Below are 27,397 nucleotides of genomic sequence, written 5' to 3' on the forward strand. Positions count from 1 at the left end.
ACAAAAATACCTCTCTAGTTACACATTACACGTGATTACAGAGCTATACTTGTAGATTTTCTTTTTACTAAATCTCCATCATAAATCTTCGTAATATCATTGACTAAGAATAAGATAGGTTTTGCATGCAATACAATAGTGTTCTACGGTGCGGAAACTAACGTATCCCGCCACATCATTTAGGTGCCACATCCGACATTATCGGTTCAGTATAGAATAAGATAGCAGCGCTACTGGAACGATAGAAATTATAACTAAGTCGTACTTACAGTCGGCATCGATCTGTTGGGTTAGCAATTAGGTGATTGCGATTATTACAAAATTACGTTCGTACGTTACGTTGTTCGTTTGCTTAATTTAATCGTTTAAAATGAAATGTCAGAAATTGTTAAGTAAAACTCAAAAAAGTGCGTGTATTCGCACTTACTACATAATAATTATTATTACATAATAATTAGTAAATAAAACGACTTCTGTCGTTTTATTGTGAGAGGTGTGATTGAATGATTACATGGTAAAAAAGATCTGACAAATGCCACGCGAAACGGATATCCTCAGGACCTTACAGGCTAAGAAAAAAAAGATAGTCAATATAATGAACAAAGAACCCAAAATTACATCCTCGGAAATGGGTGAAATAGTAAGAAACGAAAGTAACACGGAAATAAACTCCATAACAGTTCGAAGAACACTCAAAACAACTGTCATAAAACATTTGACGATAGAGAGGAGGAAAGAGCAGCGATGAAGATAGCGATGAAGAAGGTATTTTTTGTAATTTAGAGATATGTTCAATTAATTCTTATATTCTTTATAGATCAATAGAAAAGCAGAGGAACGAACGGTCGCTTAGAATAATCTCGGAAACTAAAATGGAGCGGCAGTAACATGCAAAGAAAAAAGTTACTCAAAATATTACCCCGATGGAAAGTTCCTTTTGTACGAAAATAATAGAGCATTTATCTAGGATTACTCGACATATCGATTGCGAAATTCTATTTGATAAATCAATGAACATACCTTGTTCAAAGTACGATCTTTTTTTTGAATGTTAAAAACAAACGTAGGTTCATGTCCATACTTCGTAATGTATTTACTTGGCACTGCCATCGCTAGTGCCACCATCCTGAGAAATCGAACATCCGTCAGCCAATAACTGGCGTCTCTTGCATCTGTTAGATGCTTAGTACATGATCGTTCTGTTTAACTCTGCTGACTTTTCTCGTTGAACAGAATATAGTACATATCATAAACTTAAATGAAAATCAACTTGTTTGTTCTATAGGATATTTTTCTATACCTCACATGTGAAAAATTTGTAATCAAATGATTTATGCCTCGTGAAATTGGAAAAGGAAACATTTATTGATAGGTATTGCTTGTATTAAACGATTCATTCGTTATGTGAAATATCACCTGTGGTATACCACCTTACAATATGGTGCCGATACCAAAAGGAATGTAGCTGCCCCTCCACCATTAATTTTTCATATCCCTATATAGGCGCACTTACCAACATATAAATTATTCTCTTCAACGTTTATGTACTTACTATGTACACTAGTACTATCTTAAATTAAATTACCTTTAAATTAATAAACCTTCTTCACATAGAAGTATTAGCGATAGCATGGACAAAGTGAATGGGAAAATGCAGATCTTTTTCGCTACTAAGATAATTTCATTTCCCGTGTAAATTAATCAGATCGCTAAAAGCGAGTACAATTTCTTAAAACGATCACAAAATTGCTATTGTTATTGATGTAATCGAGGATATACACGTTTGAACTTGGCCTACTCGATTACTGCAGTTTGGATAGTGGAAGGTATTAGTTGCATTTCTGTTCATTTAATGTAACTCTTAAACTGTAAAGATTCATTTGAATCTACATTTTCCTAAACATGATACTGGTGAACAGTATTTAATCAATTTTATTCCATTTATAAAACATTATAACGAGTATTTACTCTCATTATCTTATATATTCTAGTATCTTCTTATATGTACATTCTCTTATACATTCTACAGATTTTTGATTGAAATTTCCTATAAATGCATAAACATCGCTTAGGCTACTAATTCTAGTCAGTAATCAAGTTGTATAATTCAACTTTAGTCCAATCTAACGAATTTTATATCTCACGATCTCTAGCGACCTATGCAGTACTGATTATTGGTTGAACGATTATGGATTGGCAAACAATCGAGTTTCAATATCTTAAAACCATCAAACTTTTTGGGCAGCTTGTTGGTGTGTGGCCTTATCAGGAAAAATTTCTGAAAATTACAATGCGATTTGTCACATTCGTTGTGACTATTTTCTGTTTTGCAACTCAGGTATTGTTTTCATTAATTGGCCTATATGATTCTCATTTATAAAAAATATCTAATAATCGAGTTTTATTTGCCATAATCATTTTGCTTATAATCATTAATGGTAAATTAATATAAAAATGTGTTATAGTAGTTAGAGACACAGTATCTGTAAAACGTATTTCAGAGGTTGAGAATTAGACTGTGTCAGCGTATTTAATACATATAATATATATACATAGATCACAAAGCTATATGCAAAATGGTTTTCAGATAGGAAAATAATTTTGGTGCGATATTGGTTGACAGCATGTTGAATTTTAAAGTTCTCATTTAAACTTTTACAAAAGACGGGAAATATGATATCATGTTTTTCACACATCGCTTTTATATAATAGAATCTTTCAATATGATAGGATATAGAGATTATATATGTAAATATGTAATGTAAATATTTTTTCTGTATATTGTAGATATCACGAGTAGTAGTGTTTTATAGCTTGGACATACTGTTAGAACAGATGCCGCATTTGGATGTAACATTAATAATTATTCTCAAGCAGTACAATTACATTCTGAACGAGAAGAAGGTGAAAGATAGATCGACATTCTGTAATCTCTTTGATGATTATAAGCATCTTTAAAATTGTAGTTGAAAGAACTTTTAAGCGATATCGTCGCTGAACGTCTGATAGAACGACCAAAGGAGGAGTTAGAGATTTTGGACATGTACTCTCAGAAGGCAATGATCTTGTCCTTTCTATACAGAGGTGACGAAGAAAATTAAGCAATTTTTACATTACACTAAACTTAATTAAAAAAAAAAGAAGAACTAATTCAAACCTACTCTAAATTCATTTCAAACCATAAGAGTATGATATACTCGCGTAGCACTAAAAATATTTATGCGAATATATGAAATGAAGTGCAATTACTTGATAACACATCCCAAGTTTACATAAATTGGTGAGGTGTGTCTGCCGTAAATAATTGCTATTTTATTTTTTATTTTATTCCTTTTGCATTTAGTCAGCACATTTGTCACCGCCATTATGTTCGCCCTCATACCGGTTATATCACCTATTCTGAACATCGTCGCACCCTTGAACGAGTCGCGGAGCCGTGAATTTATCTATCCAGCTTATTACTTCGTGGACGAAGAACGATATTACTATGTCATACTAGTGCATATGGTAGCATCGGTGTCAATACTCGTAGCTGTTTATATTGCCTGTGACACCAGTTTAATTCACTTCGTACAGCATGCTTGTGCCCTGCTGACTATCAGTGGGTGAGTATACCTTAGTTTTTGAGCGCACATTGCACATTCTTCGCCTTTTATATTAAAAACTGTGGCCAATATTTATAGCGTGTGATTTTAGACATCAGCACAATGAAGAAAGTTTATGCAGAAAAATGTCGTTTCCGGTTTATTTTTCAAGCTATACATGTATATGATTGGTTACAGTGGATACGTATTCTCAGGGAATACCATAGTGATGAATGAAACATCTGAAGATCAAAATGCATGCAATGTAATCACTCTCTTAAGAATTTCTATAAGTTCGCAAAGAAAGCGCCCAAACATTTGTAGACATTTCTTATGAATATACTCGTATATGGAAAATTCATTAGCATTGTTAATAAGATTTCACAATTGTGATTATATGTGTGAAGTTTGAAATCTCATGAATTTCAAAATATGTTTAGAAATTACAAGATGTCTAGTACAAGTGTATATTTCGCACAGGTAAGAAAAATATGTGAACTATTATCCATTATATTATCAGTAAGCCCTAACGTTCAGTGACGACATATTTAACATTTGTTATACGTTTAAGATACGTTATTCACTCTGCATACCAATCTCTTATTAAATATATATTAAATGTATATTTGCACTAAATGTCTTATGACTCCTATATAAATTTTCAAATTCATTTCAAATACCAATATTGTCATGACAATCGTATCTCATTGCGATACTAATGAAATTTCAAGATGTTTTACGTAACGCGTACAATACATACACAGAGATCTATTTCAATGTAAATTGTGATATTATTTATGACTTAACTTATCTGAACAATTCAATAAGTTATAGTTGTTTTTTAAAGTGTAAGTAATGTGATATCACTAGTAGCAGTAAAAGGTATATAATTATTAATCATGACAGGAAGATGAACTATTCACGTGCATATTATCGAACGTCCATTAATTTAATGCGAAATTTCAACCTGGAATCTGATCCGTGGTAGTTTAAACGTTTACGAAACTCAGGCTATTTTCTCAAGGAGAAGATAGACGGGGACAAAATATCTTTCGTTTAATCATACCTTAATGAAGAAAATAACGAGATCAAGATCCGTATAGATCTTTTTAACCTTTTTGTTACCATTGTTTAAGGAAAAAATTACTGTTCACAGCCCAAGTTCCAAATTTTCAACATGTTGCGTAATATGATATATATTTTTTGTATATAATAATAGAAAATGGTAACCAGACAATATATACTGCACTTAGAATGCGTCACATACATATGCGTGACGCCTGGGGCTGTAGAAAGCAATAGAGCGTCACATATGTGAGACGCGTGGCAGCGAAGGAGTTAATTAATATTTAACTATTCTTTATCCTTTTATACAGGCCTGTCTATACACCCAACCACCCTTTTCCAAGTTACCTTTTCTAAGCCATTTTTAGTCGAAATATCTAAAGCTATATCTTAAATTAATCATACTTGCTAATGATTCGACATGGTTTTTTCAGAGGAAAGACACAGCGACAAGAACGCACATTAATAATGAGCTAATACTTTGATCAACAGCTTACTTATACATCGTCATGAAAGGTATTTTAAGGATACAAACTTAGCAGGGATGGATGAATGATTAAACCACCACTTTGGTTTATAACGGTCGCAATGGCAGTAGATATGGAGTACTTAGTCGCATTCTTCTTGTAAATATTACATAGCTTAAATGAAGTAGAAACATAGTGACCGATCCTAGACGCTTAACAAATTTCACTTTCATTCATTAAATATCAGTCCTATATACTAGCGTGTACTCTTAACGGCATCAGTTTTCTCCTTACAATGAACAAAGCCACGGTAATAGACAAGTATATGAAAGTAGTGAAGATATGCACTATGATTATCGGAATTTGGCCTGACCAGAGTAAATTTTCGAAGCTCATCATGCAAACGATTATATACATCATTAGTATACTATCGTTTGTTACGCAGGTACGTAAAACAATTTATAGCCAACTACAATCTATACTAACCGTCTTGGTTTACCAATATTTTGTCTGCTAATTAATATAATATTCGTATTGTATTAGTAATCATATTTTTATTGTTTTGTGATTGTTTATTCCTCATGATTGACCTGTGTGGATCTTACGCAATTGGTTGGCGTTTGCATCTGCTGTGCCGACCAATAAAATTAGCTCAAAGCATAACTCCGTGTTGGAGATTAAAACTATGTATTTCAACAAACAAATAGATTATACTGTTGACTAATGGTACATAACGATGAAAGCTAACTAACGAAAGACGAATGACTAAGAGTGTCAGACGAGTGATGATCGAAAGAAGACAGACAGCTAACGATCGACGAGTAACTACTCGAGATGGATAATTAGCATACTAACTCATTCCTAATAGACCGAACGGCGCATATTCAAAAATTCGAGACAGACCTTCAAATGTCACCTACAAAAATACTAATTACATCAATTAATGTCTCCCTCGGAACCATTCAACTTTTATTTGAAACATTTCTCGATATAATTAACAGTTTTGGAGATATTTTAGATATTCCACTCTTAGATGACTCAGCCTGCTTATGAAAATATGTAGGAAAGCATCTGATCGCGTGGATTGGACATTGAAAATTAGCTTGTCGCGTATTTGCGACAGATAGAAGTCCGGTATACCTTTCTATCCATAAAGTAGGAATTATATTATAATTTGTATATCTATTATGACCCTGTAATCGATGACGTAGGTAACTGCGTGTAACAAGTCAATTTGTTAGTCGAGATATTTTGCTAATAATAATCGAACTCAATAATAAAACATGATTAAATTTCTTATACTCGGTGATGCAGGTATAAGACCATAAAAGCGGGAGTTTTTGTATTTAACCATATATATACACAGGGGTAGGTTGTGTTCCGACAGACTAGGTGCCTTTTGTTTATCTATCTCTATACTATCATCATTTTTATCTTCAATAATTTTTACCATGTGTCTTAGGAGACATTTGACTAAGATTATTTTGCTATAACAATCAGTAGCATTGGTTTGCGCTTTAACTTGCGTGTTTTTTAACTGCTTTAACGTATAGTTGTCTTGAGCAATTGATTCTAGAAGATCTAATAGGGACTTAATAATAATTGGCATCTATGTAGATTAGTGGAGGTTTTGGTTGAATAATTTTTGTTGCAGCTTTATCAAAAGGTTCGTTTGTAATTTTTGGAAGTAAACTGAAAGAATTTTAGTATTTCTGGTAACCATTTATCTTCATCTGTTATTGCATTTGAGGCATTTGTAATTCCTTTTATAAATAGTGAAATTTTACGTTTTGTGCTTAATGTTGATTAAGAACCATTAGCTGACGGTTCATCAATTTCCATTAGGTTCACTGAGTATTAACTATCTTTGCCTTCTTGCTGTTTACATACTTGCATTTGTTTGCACTTCAAGTAATTCTGAGTTGAAGGTTCTCAGTTTATGTCACTTCGGCAATACACTTGCCAAGTGACAAGCCTACTCAACCTGGCTTATATTAGCCACTGACTCTAATACACACGCACTCACAACACACAGCCATTGGAATCTCTTCGTGTAGCACATCTTTGCAATACGATTGTTAAAGCGCGACTGCTATACTATTAGTAGAAACACAATATTTTCTTGTACTCGATAGAGTAAAGTATACTGCGATCGCCGCTTCGCCTATGTAGACGATCAACCTTTAGTCGCACCCTCCGGGTTCGTCCGTAGCGTGATATGCCCATGAGCGGGGTAAAGAATCTGATCATTGGTGGATAGCAACTATTAGGGTAGTCCCACCAGCTCAACATGGGCATTACGAAGTACAGAGAACTGTTAGAGTACCCTGAGACTATCAATACATATTATCAATATTTAATGATTCTCAATTAAAAGCATCAAAGTTATAATTACAAACTACATTTTTGTTGAGAATCTTGAGATGTCATGACTATATTATTGATTATTTGAGAACAATATTACGTTAGGTGTTGAGCATCTGAATTCGCTCTTCATCTAAAAACTCTTTGGAATATAACTTTACTAGAAACGAAAAATGACCGACCTTTAATCAACGAATTTTTACTGGCAAAATTTTATGCAATAGCGAAGTAAATATATACGACACTTCGCTATATCATAAAGTCACAGCATTTTAAACTTTTTAATAGCGTTATATATTGGTTCGAAATTCTTTATATGTTGAATTAAACGAATGTTGATTGTAGATCGCAAACGTCGTGCATTTCTTTAACATGAGCGTCCTACTAAACCAGATTTGTTTTCTCACTGCGCTAAGCGGGGTATTGTTGAAAGAAGGACTGTACACTATCAAAGCTGCGGAGGTAAAGAAATTTCTTGTTTCATTTTTCATTTTCTATTATATTTCTATCACATTCTGTGCAAAAATCACATGGAAAAATTTGATAAGTCCACTTTTATTGAGATACTGACTCTTACGTCATTGGGAAGCTACAAAGAACTATTCTGGTATAAAATATTTGTAAAAATGAATAGCTCAATAGCCTTTAAGCCTTTTGAAAATGATGGTGATGAATTCAAAATATTCTGTAAAAAACGAATAACACAATTTGGACACAATTAATAACTCTGCATATCGTTAATGTGTGCTACCACAAATATTTCTGTACCAGAAAAGATGAGAAATACGATTTATCGTGTTTTCATACCTCTGTACATATCTTTCGGTTACACGAGACTAATTAAATTGCAGTACAAGATGCTACTTACCGCTATTTGGAAGGATTGGTCAACCGATAGTCACAGTAACGAATTTCACATTATGGCCGAGTATGCTAAAAAGGGAGCACTCCTTTCTTGGTTAGATTGTGGTAGGATAAGTTATATTGAAATGATGTGCTTTCATTTTATAATTCATTTCACGTGTCGCTGTAATTAATTTACAGGAATTGGTGTTGTCTGTATCTTAGTTTTCTCACAATTATCTTTAACGCCATTAGCTTTGGACATAATTTCACCAATGAACGAAACGCGGGATATTCTATACATTTATCCAGCTTATTATTATATTGATGACCGGAAGTATCGTACAATTATAAATTTACATATGGTGTATACATATATTTTAGGAATTATTGTGTATATTGGTTGCGATACAAGTTACATGTGCGTTGTGCAACACGCCTGTGGACAATTAGCAGTGGCTGGGTAAAAAAAGAAATATTACTTGGACGAAATAATTTTAGCTGGTAACTGCAAGAAACATAAACTTTTTGCAGACATCGTTTCAAGAATGCAATTTTTGATTTGTCTATTGTCAATGAAACGAGTGCCATACAGGATGAGATTCATGAAAGAGTGCTTCGTTCGATTCGACAACACCAACATGCTATAGAGTCAGTATTGAAACTGACAAAACATTCCTTTTCCAGTATTTTTAAACTTATTTTTTATTTTTCAAATGTATTTTCAATAATTTTATTTTTTAACAAAATAAGATTCATCACCGTTTAAAGATAATTTTGTAAGGCGTAAAAAGTTTTTTTTTACAAAAGTATGTAACTCAAACACCATATACTTCTTCTAAACTGTTAATAAGCAGTAACAGTGATTTCTTTTCATTAATTGAACTTTACTATACTGTAGCATAACAATTAGCTAATGTATTCTTGAAAATTTTCAAGCAATGTCAAGAATACCCTAAATACTTTTAAAGTAATTTAATGCATGTACTTGCATGTATCATGTACAAGGTGACCGGACTTAATCTACTAATGCACATTACTTGTACATTGTGTTGTATAAAAAAATTGTTCAGATAAGAAGTAAATATATTTTAGGGAGGTTAAAATCTGGTGTAAGAATATTTTGTAGTCGAACACATAGACTTCATATAAAGATAACAACCGTTTTGTTAAATAGGATTGTATATTCTTTAATGCATTAAACGACGCAGCCTATTATTTTCTAGACGATTGTATTAACATAGTTATACTGAAAAAGCATAGGGATTTGCAAATGTTTTAACTTTAATTTATTAAATTTAATATATGAAAGACAATTAAAGACGCGATTAGATATTTTTGCGTTTACGTTGTCTTTGTCTTTCATACTCTAAATGCGACAAATTAAATTTAAAATATCTTCTAAACTAATGTGACTTTTCGATATAAATAACTTCATACAATTTTGTAGAGAATGACGAGCTGCATCGATCAGTGCATTATAAAATATGCAATTTCACTTAAAAAAATTTGTCATCATCATATGTCCTCTACGCGCCTGTCTACAAAAATATTCTTACCCACCTCATTTGTTACCCCCTCAAAAAAATTCACTTTATATCCGAACTACTTTTTCATACAATTCATAGTATATTAGCAATTTGAATGTATAGAATAAAATTTGTCACTCTGTATGTGCACTACTGAATCTTTTATCGACTATAACCTCTTAATTCTGTTTTAATGGTTCTAAAACAGTTACCTGAAAACTATTCAAAGCATTCATTCTACTTATCTTTGTATTTGCATCGGACTGGTAATGGCAACATTCAGCGTCACGTTAGTAAAGGTGAGCTTTTTAACGTGCAAATTCACACAGTTTGACAGTAATTGTAATCACTGTGCTTTAAAACAGGTTGCAGCACAATCGGAAATTTCTGTGGAGTCTATCAAGAATCTTGTATTTCTCTCATCTCAATTGACACACATATTTCTATTAACGGTACAAGGACAATTCGTACAGAATGCGAACGATGAAGTTACCGAATCGATGTAAGTAACTTATAAATACTGAGAAATATACTTTGCTCAAAGTACTTTGGTTTTCGTCCGGAAATCAAATTTTATTACAGTAACATACATAACATAACAGGTAGATCCATTAAACCTGTAAGGTTCCTTTATTTCTGTTGTGTGATTGATGTTAAAATTATGAACTGATGTAAATCATTTATTATCATTACCTTATATGAAACCTTTTTTACTAAATTAACACCGTTTACAGATATGACGCGTTATGGTATAATTCTAATAATAAAACGAAACTGTTGTTTGTATTAGCACTAAGAAATTGCTTAAATCCTCCCACTCTATCAGCTGGTGGATTAATTATCCTGAATATGAAGAGCTTCTCAGAGGTAAGTAATTTTTTATTTAACCACAAATTAATGTGGAAACATTTCAAGAATATTTTTTTAAAATAAATGTACACTATAGTATGTTTTTCAGATTATAAAAACATCTGTTTCATACTTTACCGTATTGAAATCTACGTAAACCGTAAAATGCTCCCGACAAAGGCAATGGAAGACAATACACCGGAACAAAGATTAGTGGATAAAATATTAAAATAATTACAATGGTTCTTATATCTAAATTACTATTTTTTGGTTTTACTCCCACTTGGTGATGCTTGGTAAGAAAATGATTTATGCTAAATTTCAGAGTGATTAGACAACAGGAATTATTAGCACATATAAGTTGAAGTTTTCAAGTTTTAATGTTTTCGCATTGGTTGTGAGCATAATTGTGTTTCGTTGTTTTGGAAATATTAAGGAATATTTTAAAATAAAAGCACAATGTCTAAGATCTATACTAGCAATGCGTATATATTACTTCGAAAGATACATATGAAAATGTTTGATTTGAATCACCTTCTTAATCTGCAAAAGCCAGCTATTTATTTAGCGAATCTTACAGACTTTTACATATGAATTCCCTTCTGTCACAAGTATTGTAATAAAACTAACCGTTATTTGTATCTTCCTAGTAACAGCAAGCGTCTGTTTTCATTTTTAGTTGAGATTTCGATGTGTTTATATGCCTGAACTGTATTCAAAGAGAGATCGAATACAGAAAGATAGAAATAAGAAACTTTGATGTAGTGCACTTTCTGGGACATGATGATACTAAAATTATTTAATCAAATATTTTTACTAATGATACATTTAGCGTGTGCTGTTTTACAGTGTATGGAAAGTAAAATTGTCCCTCGAATCAAGTATATTGATATATTCACCTAAAAAAATATACAATATTGTTTCTTGTACAGAATTATCAGTGCCGTATGAAAATTGGCAACAGTTGTAATAGCATAAAGGAATTTAAAAATATTTTACATAATATACAATGTATGCAAAGTATTTACCTCACATATAAGTTTAAATGATAACATTACGTTTGATGTGCCCTACTTAAACAAATCACGTCAATTATAGATTTTTCAACAACACTAATGTGATATTAGTAATAGAAAAGAATACATAACTGTTTATCATGAGAAGAAGTTGAACTATTAATACATATCAAAAAATTAACTTGCGACCACGATTGGCGAAGCAAGTCAGCTTAATCATGCACGAAACACCCTACACTTTTTTACACAGACACAAAATATATTTTGATTATTCACAGTTTTAAGAGAATTATAACCAGATAAAAGTCCGTACAGATCAGTCCGATCTTCAACAATCATTAATCTTTCTACTTCGCTTAGTTGTTTCGGATAGGAACTGTCTTTTTCACCCAACTGTTGTATATCAGGCTCTCTGATATCAAATTTATTCAAAGTATCCAAAGCAGATATGACTTGAATTATTCGTTACTAGCAATTTGTCAATCAATCGATTCTTTCGAGTGGATATTTGATGTTTCAAGACGATTCTCCGCGGAGAAATGGTCACAACGTAAAGAATACACGATAACGACGAACTAATACTTCGATTCAGTTACTTGCACATCGTTATCAAATGTACCTTATGGGTATAAAATTAACAAGGGCGAATAAATAATTAAATGACCACTTTGGTTTACGACGATCGAAATGCCGGGCAGGTACGCATTACTTAGCTGCGCTCTTCGTGTAAATATTACATGATCGACATAAAGTAGAAGTATAATGGCCAATCCCAGACACTCAACAAATTTCACTGTCACTCATCAAGTGTCAGTCGTAGATACTACCGTGCACGCTTAATATCAGTTTTCTCCTTACTATGGACAAGGCCACAGTAGTAAACGAGTACATGAAAGTAGTGAAGATATGTACTATGATAGGCGGTATTTGGCCTGATCAGAGTAAATTTTCGAAACTCATAATGCGAACGATTATATACATCATCATTGTGCTATCGCTTGTTACGCAGGTGCAAGAACAGTAATTTATTGGCAACCTGGTAATCGTATCACAACCGCGCAAGTGGTGATTCCATGTGAAAAAATCTGCATATAAAAAAAAATTGTTCCATTTCACGCTTACGTCTCTGAGAAAGCCGAATTTGAAAATTTGTGAAACATACTTCAACTTGACTAGTAACAGATTAGATATAGGTAAATAATCAACAGGAGATTGTCATACATTTGAAAATAAGTTGAAAATGTTACAAAACATTTTTTCGTTGAGGGTATCCTTTTCAAGAAAATGAAATGTTCAAAAGTGTTTAATTACGAACTGGTCTGAGACTCGTGCATCATATATATTCAAATTCATTGTTTTAGGAAATAAAACAATTTATGAAAAAAATGTTATTGTATATTTTTCATTTGTTTTCAAATAAGAGTTTAACAACTTTGTGTTATTTGCTCTTGATCAGCCAAGATAAAGTGCACTTGTCAAATTTTTAAAGTCGATTTTCTTGAAAACAAAGATTCAGGAGAAGTAATGTTATATCTGATTTTTGTTTTCATTCTTCACATAGAATCGCTGTCTGGCCGGTTGTACTATGTTTACCGCTTCAGCATATATATATTTGAAATCACACACGAACATTGTGATCTTTGTCGAATATTTCACAGAATTCCAAATCTTTTTAATGCTGGATATAATTATGGCATTATGTACTAATGCGAGGATTCCTTTTTTATTAAATTACTCGATCGTTCATTGCAGATGGCAAACGTCGTGTGTTTTTACAGTCTACAGACCGTAGTAGAGCAGATCTGTTTTTTTAATGCAATGGCTGGGGCATTGCTAAAGCAAGGGAATTATATTGTGAACGCGGCGGAGGTAACGGAATTTCTCGTATCACATTTCATTTTCTTTATTTTTGTGTTATACATTCTATAAAAACTACACTGGAAGATATGATAAATCGATATTTTCGATCTTCTGATTCTTATGTTACTGGATGTTATGAAGAAATATTCTGGCATGTAATAAATCTGCGATGTTTCGTAAGGAACGAATAATATTTGTTCGGTTTTTAAGGTAGCGCTTATGCCCAGCGTTGACTTGCGATTGGGGTATTCTGCTTCGTGGGGTACTTGCACGTGCTTTGCCGACTGATAAAATTGTCTCGAAGAACAGATAGTTTGATGTAATTAAAATAAGTCTACATAACTAATATTGCTAATATATTTTTTAAATGGTCATGACTATAATAAAAGGCATATTTAAAATTGATTATCATTTGGAACTACATTTTGAAACACAAAGTTCCATCCATTTCAATTTTGTTTTAATATTCGCTCCTTATTATTAATTTCGCTCCATTATTTATGATCACTGCAAACAGTAATTACTCTATTCTTGTCTAACTTACAATTGCACTGGCATAACATAATTAATTTCCAAGTCAAAAAAATATCTACAATGCAAATATGTCAACAATAATGAACTTCCTTAACATCCCTTTCCCTTGACAATAATTTTAAAATATAAAATAGCAGAATTAGAAAAGACGATAAGTACGACTTATCGTATTCTTCATGTATTTCTATATATATCTTTTGCACGATACTGATCAAATTGCAGTACAAAATGCTACTTACCGCTATTTGGAAGGATTGGTCAACCGATAGACTGAATGACGAATCAGACATTATGGTCGAGTACGCCAAAAAGGGAGCGTTTTTTTCTCGGTTATACTTCGGTAGGATAAATTATATTCAAAATTCGTATTTTCCTTCCATGATTCATTTTACACACCGTTGCCATCGAATTACAGGACTTGGCGTTTTCTGTACCATATGTTTTATTCAACTATCTGTATCACCATATATTTTAGACATAATTTCACCGAATAACGAAACGCGAGATTTAATATACATTTATCCAGCTTATTATTATATCGATGACCGGAAGTACCGTATGTTTATAAGTTTTCATATGACATATACGATTATTTCAACATTTTTTCTGTTTGTCGGCTGTGATACGAGTTACATATATATGGTGCAACACGCCTGTGGGCAGTTAGCGGTGGCTGGGTAATAAAATGAAATATCAGTTGAATCAAATAATTTTCGTTTAGTTTTAAACTATACAAGTATACATTTTCACAGACATCGTTTCAAGAATGCGATTTCAGATTTGACTATCGACAATGAAAAGAGTGGCATGCAAGATAAGAGTTATGAGAGAGTGCTTCATTCGATTCGAGAACACCAATATGCTACAAAGTCAGTACTGAAATTAGAAAAACATTAGTTTCCATCATTCTCTTGTTAGCTTATTTCAATTATTTAGCTTATTTGTCTACAAAGACATTAACAACAACTATGTATTTCATACAAGGGGGTGTCCTATCGTTTGATGTTAATGTTGTTTGGAATATATAATTTTGCTTGTTTCACAAAAATATTTAATTCGAACACCATGGTGTGATGTATCACCTTAGTTGATGATAAGTAATGATACATTGACTTTCTATCATTAATTGGATTCTTACTGCACTATAGTATAACAATTAGCTAACACGTGTTCTTGAATATTCTCAAACAGTATAAAGAATAGTCTAAATAATTTTGTGAGACTTTAATACGTTTACTTCCGTGTATCACATATGTATGTATACTATTGAACTTTTTATGGACAACGGCCTGTTGATCCTGTTTCGATGCCATCAAATCAGTTACCTGAAGACTATTCAAACTAGTCATTCCGTTTATCTGTGCATTGTCATCGGTATGTCAATGGCATCTTTCACAGTCTCATTGGTAAAGGTAAGCTTTTCGGTCTAATCTCGTACTGATTCCCAACAGTCGAAATTACCGTGCTTCAAAACAGGTTGCGTCACAGTCGGAAATTTCTGGAATGCTCATCAAGGACTGTGTTTTTCTTTTGTCCCAATTGATACATATACTTCTTTTAACTGTGCAAGGACAATTCGTGCTGAACTCGAACGATGAAATTATCGGATCGATGTAAGTGATGCATAAATATTGTTTAATGTACGTAGCGCAAAGTACTTTCATTTTTATATTCATTTCTTGTGTTAGTACACTTTTCTCTTAAAGCGCTAAATTAACAGAATGATAATAAGATTGTCCGGAATTGAATTTTTATTACAGTATCATACGAACGAGGTGTCGATGTGTCAAAATTATAAGGTTTATTTATTTGTCTTTGTGTTCTTAATGGAATATTATAAGAACTGAATTAAGTTATTCATTATCATTAACGTATGGACTATTTTTCTAATAAATTCAAATTCACAGATACGACGCATCGTGGTATAATGCTAATAAAAGAACGCAATTATTGTTCGTGTTATCCATCAGAAGCTGCTTGAGTCCTCCAATTCTGTCAGCTGGTGGACTTTTAGACCTGAATTTGAAAAATTTTGCAGAGGCAAGTATCTATTCCTCCTTAAACCCACAATTATTGTGCAAGTTTTAAGAATATCGCTTTAAATAAATCGACGTAATATCATGTCTTCCAGATTATAAAAGCATCTGTTTCATATTTTACCGTATTGAAAACTACTTAAACTGTAATCTACTCGTGATTAAAGCGATGAAGAACAATACTCCGAAACGAACGAATATCAATATATAATAAAATATGTACGGAAATGGAATAGTGCTTGCTTCTCAACCGCTAATTTCTTTTTGGTTTCATTTTCCTAGGTCATGGCAATGAATGAGACGAAGAAGTGATACGTACAGAATTTCTGAACGATTAGACAACGAGAACTCGTGCCGCATTTGAGTATAAATTTTCAAATTATCTATAATTTCACATCTGTTACGAGCATGATAATGTTTCGACATTTTGAAAATATCGGTGAATAGTTTTAAATCAACATGCAATGTCTTAGACTTATATTGATAACACGTACGTTTTACTTCCAAAAATATACATATGTAAAATTCTTTAGTTTTGTTTAACATTACGCCTGGGATATAACTCGGCGTCTGAGTTAGCTTCCTGATCTGTAAAAGCAAGATCCCTACGTGCTGATTCACAGTGCATGAAAAGTATAACTGCACCTATGATTATGTGATAAAGAAAACGCAAGTTGTTTTAGGATAGAATATACATTCACCTAAAAAAATATACAGTATAGTTTCATGTACAAAATTTTCAGTGCCGCATGAAGTTTGACAACAGTTGTAATAGCATAACGGAATTTTAAAACGTTTTACATAACGTACAATGCATGCAAAATTATTTACCTCACATATAAGTTTAAATCATAACATTACGTTTCATTTGCCCTACTTAAACAATTCACGTCAATTATGGATTTTTCAACAACACCAAGTAATGTGATATTAGTAATAGAAAAAAATACATAACTGTATATCATGAGAAGAAGTTGACCTATTAATACATATAAAAAAATTAACTTGCGACCACGACTGGCGAAGCAAGTCAGCTTAATCACGCACGAAACACCCTACACTTTCTTACACAGACACAAAATATATTTTGATTATTCACAGTTTTAAGAGAATTATAACCAGATAAAAGTCCGTACAGATCAGTCCGATCTGCAACAATCATTTATCTTTCTACTTCGCTTAGTTGTTTCGGATAGGAACTGTCTTTTTCACCCAACTGTTGTATATCAGGCTCTCTGATATCAAATTTATTCAAGGTCTCCAAAGCAGATATGACTTGAATTATTCGTTACTAGCAATTTGTCAATCATTCGATTCTTTCGAGTGGATATTTGATTTTTCCACAGGGTTCTCCGCGGGGTAGTGGTCACAACGTGAAGAACACACGATAACGACGAGCTGATACTTCGATTGAGTTACTTGCGCACCTTTATCAAGGGTACTTTAAGGATATAAAATTAACATGGGCGAATTAATTATTAAATCATCACTTTGATTTATGACGATCGAAATGGCGGGCAGGTACGCATTACTTAGTTGCACTCTTCGTGCAGCGTTATGCGTGTAAATATTACATGATCGACATAAACTAGAAGCATAATGGCCAATCCCAGACACTCAACAACTTTTACTGTCACCCATCAATTGTCAGTCGTATATACTGCACTCTTAAAATCAGTCTTGTCCTCACCATGGACAAAGCCACAGTAGTAAACGAGTACATGAAAGTAGTGAAAATATGTACTATGATGGGTGGGATTTGGCCGGATCAGAGTAAATTTTCGAAACTCGTTATGCGAACAATTATTTACATCGTCATTGTGCTATCGCTTGTTACGCAGGTACAAGAACATTAATATATAAGCAACTTGGTTATTGTATCACAATCGCGTAAGTGGTGATTCCACGTGAAAAAATCCGCATATAAAATGAAATTTTTTCATTTGACGCTTCGTCGTTGGGAATGCCGAAGTCGAAAATTTTTGAAACATACTTTTACTTCACTAATAGCAGACTAGATATAGGTAAGTAATCAACAGGAGATTGTCATACATTTGAAAATAAATTGAAAATGTTACAAAACATTTTTTCGTTGAGGGTATCCTTTTCAAGAAAATGAGGTTCAAATGTGTTTAATTACGAACTGGTCTGCGACACGTGCATCATATTTATTTAAATTCATTGTTTTAAGAAATAAAACAATTTATGAAAAAATATTATTGTATATTTTTCATTTGTTTTCAAATAAGAGTTTAACAACTTTGTGCTATTTGCTCTTGTTCAGCCAAGATAAAATGCACTTGTCAAATTTTTAAAGTTGATTTTCTTGAAACAATGATTCAGGGGAAGTAATGTTATATCTGATTTTTGATTTCATTTTTCACAGAACCGCCGCCTGCCCGATTGTGTTATGATTACCGCCTCAGTCTAACACAATCATTGTGATATTCGTCGAAGATTTCACAAAACTCCAAATCTTTTTAATGCTTGATGCAATTATGGCATTATGAACTAATGTGATAATTTATTTTTTATTATACTATTCTATCGTTGATTGTAGATGGCAAATGTTGTGTGTTTCTACAGTCTACAGACCGTAGTAGAGCAGGTCTGTTTTTTTAATGCAATGGCTACGGTATTGATAAAGCAAGGGAATTATATTGTGAACATGGCGAAGGTAAAGGAATTTCTCGTATTACTTTCCATTTTCTATTATTTTTGTGGTGCACATTATATAAAACCTACAATGAACGATATGATAAGTCGATATTTTTGATTTTGTGACTCTTATGTTCGATACGATAAAGCTGACAGTTTCGAAATTATATGCCTTTTCATAGTAATGGAGATAAATCTGCAATATTTCGTAAGAAACGAATAATATTTGTTCGGTTTTTATGACAGTGTTTATGCCCAGTATTGATTTGCGATCGGGGTATTCTGCTTCATGGGGTACTTGCACGTGCTTTGCCGACTGATAAAATTGACTCGAAGAACAGACAGTTTGATGTAATTAAAATAAGCCTGTATAACTAATATTACTAATATATTTTTTAAATGGTCTAGACTATAACAAAAGGCATATTTAAAATTGAGAATCATTAGAAACTGTATTTTGAAACACAAAGTTCCATCTATTTCAATGTTGCTTTAATATTCGCTCCGTATTATTAATTTTGCTGCATTATTTATGATCACTGCAAACAGTAATTGCTCTATGCTTGTCTAACTTATAATTGCACTGGCATAACATAATTAATTACCAAGTGAAAAAAGGATCTAGAATGCAGATATGTCAGCAAGAATGAACTTCCTTAACATCCCTCTCCCTTGACAATAGTTTTAAAATATAAAATAGTAGAATTAGAAAAGACGATAAGTACGACTTATCGTATTCTTCATGTATTTCTATATATATCTTTTGCACGATACTGATCAAATTGCAGTACAAAATGCTACTTACCGCTATTTGGAAGGATTGGTCAACCGTTAGACAGATTGATGAATTAGAAATTATGATCGAGTACGCCAGAAGGGGAGCGTTTTTTTCTCGGTTGTACTGCGGTAGGATAAATGATATTGAAAACTCGTATTTTCCTTCATGATTTATTTTGCACACTTTTGCCATCGAATTACAGGACTTGGCATTTTGTGTTCCATGAGTTTTATTCAACTGTCTGTATCACCATATATTTTAGACGTAATTTCACCGAATAACGAAACGCGAGATTTAATATACATTTATCCAGCTTATTATTATATAGATGACCGGAAGTACCGTATGTTTATAAGTTTTCATATGTCATATACGATTATTTCAACATTTTTTGTGTATGTCGGCTGTGATACAAGTTATATATATATGGTGCAACACGCCTGTGGACAGTTAGCGGTGGCAGGGTAATAAAATGAAATATCAGTTGGATCAAATAATTTTCGTTTAGCTTAAACTGCAACAAGTATAAATATCTTTACAGACATCGTTTCAAGAGTGCGCTTTCAGATTTGACTATCAACAATGAAAAGAGTGGCATGCAGGATGAGAGTTATGAGAGAGTGATTCATTCGATTCGAGAACACCAATATGCTACAAAGTCAGTACTGAAATTAGAAAAACATTAGTTTCCATCATTCTCTTGTTAGCTTATTTCATTTATTTAGCTGAATTGACTACAAAGACATTAAAAACAACTATGTATTCCATACAAGGGGGTGTCCTAATTTGATGTTAATGTTGTTGGGAATAAATAATTTTGTTTCTTTCACAAAAATACTTAATTCGAATACCATGGTGTGATGTATCACCTTAGTTGATGATAAGTAATGATACATTGATTTCTTATCATTAATTGGATTCTTACTGCACTATAGTATAATAATTAGCTGACACGTGTTCTTGAATATTCTCAAACAGTATAAAGAATAGTCTAAATAATTTTGTGAGATTTTAATGCGTTTACTTCCGTGTATCACATATGTATGTATACTATTGAACTTTTTATGGACAACGGCCTGTTGATCCTGTTTCGATGCCATCAAATCAGTTACCTGAAGACTATTCAAACTAGTCATTCCGTTTATCTGTGCATTGTCATCGGTATGTCAATGGCATCTTTCACAGTCTCATTGGTAAAGGTAAGCTTTTCGGTCTAATCTCGTACTGATTCCCAACAGTCGAAATTACCGTACTTCAAAACAGGTTGCGTCACAGTCGGAAATTTCTGGAATGCTTATCAAGGACAGTGTTTTTCTTTTGTCTCAATTGATACATATGCTTCTTTTAACTGTGCAAGGACAATTCGTGCTGAACTCGAACGATGAAATTATCGAATCGATGTAAGTGATGCATAAATATTGTTTAATACACGTAGCGCAAAGTACCTTCATTTTTACATTCATTTCTTGTGTTAGTACACTTTTCTGTTAAAGTGCTAAATTAACAGAATGATAATAAGATTGTCCGGAATTGAATTTTTATTACAGTATCAAACGAATGAGGTGTCGATGTGTCAAAATGATAAAGTTTATTTATTTGTCTTTGTGTTCTTAATGAAATATTATAAGAACGGAATTAAGTCATTCATTATCATTAACGTATGGACTATTTTGTTAATAAATTCAAATTCACAGATACGACGCATCGTGGTATAATGCTAATAAAAGAACGCAATTATTGTTCGTGTTATCCATTAGAAGCTGCTTGAGTCCTCCAATTCTGTCAGCTGGTGGACTTTTAGACCTGAATTTGAAAAATTTTGCAGAGGCAAGTATCTATTCCTCCTTAAACCCACAATTATTGTGCAAGTTTTAAGAATATCCTTTTAAATAAATCCACGTAATATCATGTCTTCCAGATTATAAAAGCATCTGTTTCATATTTTACCGTATTGAAAACTACTTAAACTGTAATCTACTCGTGATTAAAGCGATGAAGAACAATACTCCGAAACGAACGAATATCAATATATAATAAAATATGTACGGAAATGGAATAGTGCTTGCTTCTCAACCGCTAATTTCTTTTTGGTTTCATTTTCCTAGGTCATGGCAATGAATGAGACGAAGAAGTGATACGTACAGAATTTCTGAACGATTAGACAACGAGAACTCGTGCCGCATTTGAGTATAAATTTTCAAATTATCTATAATTTCACATCTGTTACGAGCATGATAATGTTTCGACATTTTGAAAATATCGGTGAATAATTTTAAATCAACATGCAATGTCTTAGACTTATATTAATAACACGTACGTTTTACTTCCAAAAATATACATATGTAAAATTCTTTAGTTTTGTTTAACATTACGCCTGGGATATAACTCGGCGTCTGAGTTAGCTTCCTGATCTGTAAAAGCAAGATCCCTACGTGCTGATTTACAGTGCATGAAAAGTATAACTGCACCTATGATTATGTGATAAAGAAAACGCAAGTTGTTTTAGGATAGAATATACATTCACCTAAAAAAATATACAGTATAGTTTCATGTACAAAATTTTCAGTGCCGCATGAAGTTTGACAACAGTTGTAACAGCATAACGGAATTTTAAAACGTTTTACATAACGTACAATGCATGCAAAATTATTTACCTCACATATAAGTTTAAATCATAACATTACCTTTCATTTGCCCTACTTAAACAATTCACGTCAATTATGGATTTTTCAACAACACCAAGTAATGTGATATTAGTAATAGAAAAGAGTACATAACTGTATATCATGAGAAGAAGTTGAACTATTAATACATATCAAAAAATTAACTTGCGACCACGACTGGCGAAGCAAGTCAGCTTAATCACGCACGAAACACCCTACACTTTCTTACACAGACACAAAATATATTTTGATTATTCACAGTTTTAAGAGAATTATAACCAGATAAAAGTCCGTACAGATCAGTCCGATCTGCAACAATCATTTATCTTTCTACTTCGCTTAGTTGTTTCGGATAGGAACTGTCTTTTTCACCCAACTGTTGTATATCAGGCTCTCTGATATCAAATTTATTCAAGGTCTCCAAAGCAGATATGACTTGAATTATTCGTTACTAGCAATTTGTCAATCATTCGATTCTTTCGAGTGGATATTTGATTTTTCCACAGGGTTCTCCGCGGGGTAGTGGTCACAACGTGAAGAACACACGATAACGACGAGCTGATACTTCGATTGAGTTACTTGCGCACCTTTATCAAGGGTACTTTAAGGATATAAAATTAACATGGGCGAATTAATTATTAAATCATCACTTTGGTTTATGACGATCGAAATGCCGGGCAGGTACGCATTACTTAGCTGCACTCTTCGTGTAAATATTACATGATCGACATAAAGTAGAAGCATAATGGCCAATCCCAGACACTCAACAACTTTTACTGTCACTCATCAATTGTCAGTCGTATATACTGCACTCTTAACATCAGTCTTCTCCTCACCATGGACAAAGCCACAGTAGTAAACGAGTACATGAAAGTAGTGAAAATATGTACTATGATGGGTGGGATTTGGCCTGATCAGAGTAAATTTTCGAAACTCGTTATGCGAACAATTATATACATCGTCGTTATACTATCGCTTGTTACGCAGGTACAAGAGCATTAATTTATAGGCAACTTGGTTATCGTATCACAATCGCGTAAGTGGTGATTCCGCGTGAAAAAATCCGCATATAAAATGAAATTTTTTCATTTGACGCTTCGTCGTTGGGAATGCCGAAGTCGAAAATTTTTGAAACATACTTTTACTTCACTAATAGCAGACTAGATATAGGTAAGTAATCAACAGGAGATTGTCATACATTTGAAAATAAATTGAAAATGTTATAAAACATTTTGTCGTTGAGGGTATCCTTTTCAAGAAAATGAGGTTCAAATGTGTTTAATTACGAACTGGTCTGCGACACGTGCATCATATTTATTTAAATTCATTGTTTTAAGAAATAAAACAATTTATGAAAAAATATTATTGTATATTTTTCATTTGTTTTCAAATAAGAGTTTAACAACTTTGTGTTATTTGCTCTTGATCAGCCAAGATAAAGTGCACTTGTCAAATTTTTAAAGTCGATTTTCTTGAAAACAAAGATTCAGGGGAAGTAATGTTATATCTGATTTTTGATTTCATTTTTCACAGAATCGCCGCCTCCCCGATTGTGTTATGATTACCGCCTTAGTCTATATATTAGTAATCACACACAAGCATTGTGATATTCTTCCACTATCTGACAAAACTCCAAATCTTTTTAATGCCTGATGCAATTATGGCATTATGAACTAATGTGATAATTTATTTTTTATTATACTATTCTATTATTGATTGTAGATGGCAAATGTTGTGTGTTTCTACAGTCTACAGACCGTAGTAGAGCAGGTCTGTTTTTTTAATGCTGTGGCTACGGTATTGATAAAGCAAGGGAATTATATTGTGAACATGACGGAGGTAAAGGAATTTCTCGTATTACTTTCCATTTTCTATTATTTTTGTGGTACACATTATATAAAACCTACAATGAACGATATGATAAGTCGATATTTTTGATTTTGTGACTCTTATGTTCGATACGATAAAGCTGACAGTTTCGAAATTATATGCCTTTTCATAGTAATGGAGATAAATCTGCAATATTTCGTAAGAAACGAATAATATTTGTTCGGTTTTTAAGATAGCGTTTATGCCCAGCATTGGCTTGCGATCGGGGTATCCTGCTTCGTGGGGTACTTGTACGTGCTTTGCCGACTGGTAAAATTGACTCGAAGAACAGATAGTTTGATGTAATTAAAATAAGTCTACATAACTAATATTGCTAATATATTTTTTAAATAGTCAAGACTATAACAAAAGTCATATTTAAAATTGAGTATCATTAGAAACTGTATTTTGAAACACAAAGTTCCATCTATTTCAATGTTGTTTTAATATTCGCTCCGTATTATTAATTTTGCTCCATTATTTATGATCACTGCAAACAGTAATTGCTCTATGCTTGTCTAACTTATAATTGCACTGGCATAACATAATTAATTACCAAGTGAAAAATGGATCTAGAATGCAGATATGTCAGCAAGAATGAACTTCCTTAACATCCCTCTCCCTTGACAATAGTTTTAAAATATAAAATAGCAGAATTAGAAAAGACGATAAGTACGACTTATCGTATTCTTCATGTATTTCTATATATATCTTTTGCACGATACTGATCAAATTGCAGTACAAAATGCTACTTACCGCTATTTGGAAGGATTGGTCAACCGATAGACAGATTGATGAATTTGAAATTATGATCGAGTACGCCAGAAGGGGAGCGTTTTTTTCTCGGTTGTACTGCGGTAGGATAAATGATATTGGAAACTCGTATATTCCTTCATGATTTATTTTATACACTGTTGCCATCGAATTACAGGACTTGGCGTTTTGTGTTCCATGAGTTTTATTCAACTGTCTGTATCACCATATATTTTAGACATAATTTCACCGAATAACGAAACGCGGGATTTAATATACATTTATCCAGCTTATTATTATATCGATGACCGGAAGTACAGTATGTTTATAAGTTTTCATATGATATATACGGTTATATCAACATTTTTTGTGTATGTCGGCTGTGATACGAGTTATATATATATGGTGCAACACGCCTGTGGACAGTTAGCAGTGGCTGGGTAATAAAATGAACTATCAGTTGAATTAAATAATTTTCGTTTAGCTTGAAACTGCAACAAGTATAAATTTCTTTACAGACATCGTTTCAAGAGTGCGCTTTCAGATTTAACTATCGACAATGAAAAGAGTGGCATGCAGGATAAGAGTTATGAGAGAGTGATTCATTCGATTCGAGAACACCAATATGCTACAAAGTCAGTACTGAATTAGGAAAAAGTTGCCACCATTTTCTTGTTAGCCTATTTCTTTTTCTCCAAAAATGTTAGCAAACACTATGTTTTTAAAAAAGAGCGTGTCCCATTATTTGATGTTAATGTTGTTTGGAATAAATAGTTTTGTTTGTTTCACAAAAATATTTAATTCAAACACCATGGTGTGATGTATCACCTTAGTTGATGATAAGTAATGATACATTGATTTCTTATCATTAATTGGATTCTTACTGCACTATAGTATAACAATTAGCTAACACGTGTTCTCGAATATTCTCAAGCAGTATAAAGAATAGTCTAAATAATTTTGTGAGACTTTAATGCGTTTACTTCCGTGTATCACATATGTATGTATACTATTGAACTTTTTATGGACAACGGCCTGTTGATCCTGTTTCGATGCCATCAAAGTAGTTACCTGAATGCTATTCAAACCAGTCATTCCGTCTATCTTTGCATATGCATCGGTATGTCAATGGCATCTTTCTCAGTCTCATTGGTAAAGGTAAGCTTTTCGGTCTAATCTCGTACTGATTCCCAACAGTCGAAATTACCGTGTTTCAAAACAGGTTGCATCACAGTCAGAAATTTCTGGAATGCTCATCAAGGATTGTGTTTTTCTTTTGTCCCAATTGATACATATACTTCTTTTAACTGTGCAAGGACAATTCGTACTGAACTCGAACGATGAAATTATCGAATCGATGTAAGTGATGCATAAACATTGTTTAATACACATAGCGCAAGCTACTTTCAATTTTATATTCATTTCTTGTGTTAGTACACTTTTCTCTTAAATCGCTAAATTAAAACGAATGAGATATCGATGTGTCAAACTTATAAGGTTTATTTATTTGTCTTTGTGTTCTTAATGAAATATTATAAGAACGGAATTAAGTCATTCATTATCATTAACGTATGGACTATTTTGTTAATAAATTCAAATTCACAGATACGACGCATCGTGGTATAATGCTAATAAAAGAACGCAATTATTGTTCGTGTTATCCATCAGAAGCTGCTTGAGTCCTCCAATTCTGTCAGCTGGGGGACTTTTAGACCTGAATTTGAAAAATTTTGCAGAGGCAAGTTTTAAGAATATCTTTTTAAATAAATCTATGTAATGTGATACGTTCCAGATTATAAAGGCATCTGTTTCATACTTTACCGTATTGAAATCTACGTGAATCGTAAAGTACTCCTGACTGAGACGACGGAAAACAATATTCCAGAGCGAACGAAGATCAATATATGATAAAATATGTACAGAAATATAATGGTGCTTACTTCTCAACCACTAATTTATTTTTGCTTCTATTCTCCTAGATTATGGCAATGAATTTTAGAAAGTAGTGATATGTGCAAAATTTCGGAATGATTGGACAATGAGAACCTGTGTCACATTTGAGTGGAATTTTTCAAATTTTGATGGTCTCTCATGAAGTTCAAACGTAATCTTGCCCGCTATTTGGAAAATACTAATGAATATTTTTGAATACAAGTACAATGTTTTACATGTATAGTAATATTTACTTAAATATTATACACATACACACAAACATATATATATACATATTTACATAGTATATAATATTTATAATATATATTTATATACATATGTAATATAACTGGTGTTTCTGAATCTTATGTAGAAGTGATCACGAGGTGATTTCTTATGAAAAAATAAAACAAAATATAGAATGAAATTATTTTGTTCCGAGGCTTCGTTTTCAAGAAAATCGACTTTGAAGATTTGACAAGTATACTTTCAGTTGATTAATTCTGGACTAAACAAAAGTAGATAATCGACAGGTGTTTAAACTACGTCTCTTTTCTCAATGAAATTTCTGCACAAGATGCTTTATTTTCGAGGAAA

The 27,397-nt window shown here is 32.6% G+C and overlaps 6 protein-coding genes across 10 annotated transcripts in view; all 6 read left to right on the forward strand.

The window, feature by feature from the left end:
- Positions 1-1,192: 1,192 nt before the first annotated feature.
- LOC132916792 (uncharacterized) overlaps positions 1,193-27,397 on the forward strand; it is a 33,099-nt gene continuing 6,894 nt past the window's right edge. Inside the window, exon 1 of the mRNA XM_060977123.1 lies at positions 1,193-1,372. The gene's annotated coding sequence lies outside the window, so the exon portion shown is untranslated. The remainder of the gene's footprint in view (positions 1,373-27,397) is intronic.
- On the forward strand, positions 1,673-5,296 carry LOC132916759 (uncharacterized). Of its 3 annotated transcripts, XM_060977075.1 has the most exons (6): positions 1,673-1,826; positions 2,154-2,338; positions 2,788-2,904; positions 2,967-3,084; positions 3,344-3,605; positions 3,783-5,296. In XM_060977075.1, exons 2-6 carry the CDS (start codon positions 2,189-2,191, stop codon positions 3,919-3,921), a joined length of 786 nt encoding a protein of 261 aa, XP_060833058.1. In that variant the 5' UTR covers positions 1,673-1,826; positions 2,154-2,188; the 3' UTR covers positions 3,922-5,296. The 3 variants fall into 3 exon arrangements, with proteins under 3 accessions (XP_060833058.1, XP_060833070.1, XP_060833066.1); XM_060977087.1 differs by lacking the exon at positions 1,673-1,826 and having other exon boundaries at positions 1,843-2,338; positions 3,684-3,943; XM_060977083.1 differs by lacking the exon at positions 1,673-1,826 and having other exon boundaries at positions 1,847-2,338; positions 3,697-3,943.
- Positions 7,691-11,566, forward strand: LOC132916751 (uncharacterized). 3 transcript variants are annotated; one of them, XM_060977052.1, is made up of 7 exons: positions 7,691-7,942; positions 8,332-8,449; positions 8,525-8,786; positions 8,858-8,974; positions 10,061-10,354; positions 10,587-10,719; positions 10,811-11,566. In XM_060977052.1, exons 1-7 carry the CDS (start codon positions 7,853-7,855, stop codon positions 10,856-10,858), a joined length of 1,062 nt encoding a protein of 353 aa, XP_060833035.1. In that variant the 5' UTR covers positions 7,691-7,852; the 3' UTR covers positions 10,859-11,566. The 3 variants fall into 3 exon arrangements, with proteins under 3 accessions (XP_060833035.1, XP_060833044.1, XP_060833024.1); XM_060977061.1 differs by lacking the exon at positions 7,691-7,942 and having other exon boundaries at positions 8,134-8,449; positions 10,061-10,151; positions 10,218-10,354; XM_060977041.1 differs by lacking the exon at positions 7,691-7,942 and having other exon boundaries at positions 8,134-8,449.
- Positions 14,340-15,634, forward strand: LOC132916778 (uncharacterized). Its single transcript, XM_060977098.1, has 3 exons — positions 14,340-14,451; positions 14,527-14,788; positions 14,864-15,634. The coding sequence occupies exons 1-3, from the start codon at positions 14,340-14,342 to the stop codon at positions 15,006-15,008; spliced, it is 519 nt and encodes a 172-aa protein (XP_060833081.1). The 3' UTR covers positions 15,009-15,634.
- Positions 15,368-16,290, forward strand: LOC132914639 (odorant receptor 46a-like). Its single transcript, XM_060973922.1, has 4 exons — positions 15,368-15,523; positions 15,588-15,724; positions 16,019-16,151; positions 16,243-16,290. The coding sequence occupies exons 1-4, from the start codon at positions 15,368-15,370 to the stop codon at positions 16,288-16,290; spliced, it is 474 nt and encodes a 157-aa protein (XP_060829905.1).
- LOC132914644 (uncharacterized) lies at positions 20,627-21,549 on the forward strand. The gene is made up of 4 exons (XM_060973934.1): positions 20,627-20,782; positions 20,847-20,983; positions 21,278-21,410; positions 21,502-21,549. Exons 1-4 carry the CDS (start codon positions 20,627-20,629, stop codon positions 21,547-21,549), a joined length of 474 nt encoding a protein of 157 aa, XP_060829917.1.

Source organism: Bombus pascuorum, chromosome 1 (assembly GCF_905332965.1).
Source record: "Bombus pascuorum chromosome 1, iyBomPasc1.1, whole genome shotgun sequence".
Classification (NCBI taxonomy): domain Eukaryota; kingdom Metazoa; phylum Arthropoda; class Insecta; order Hymenoptera; family Apidae; genus Bombus; species Bombus pascuorum.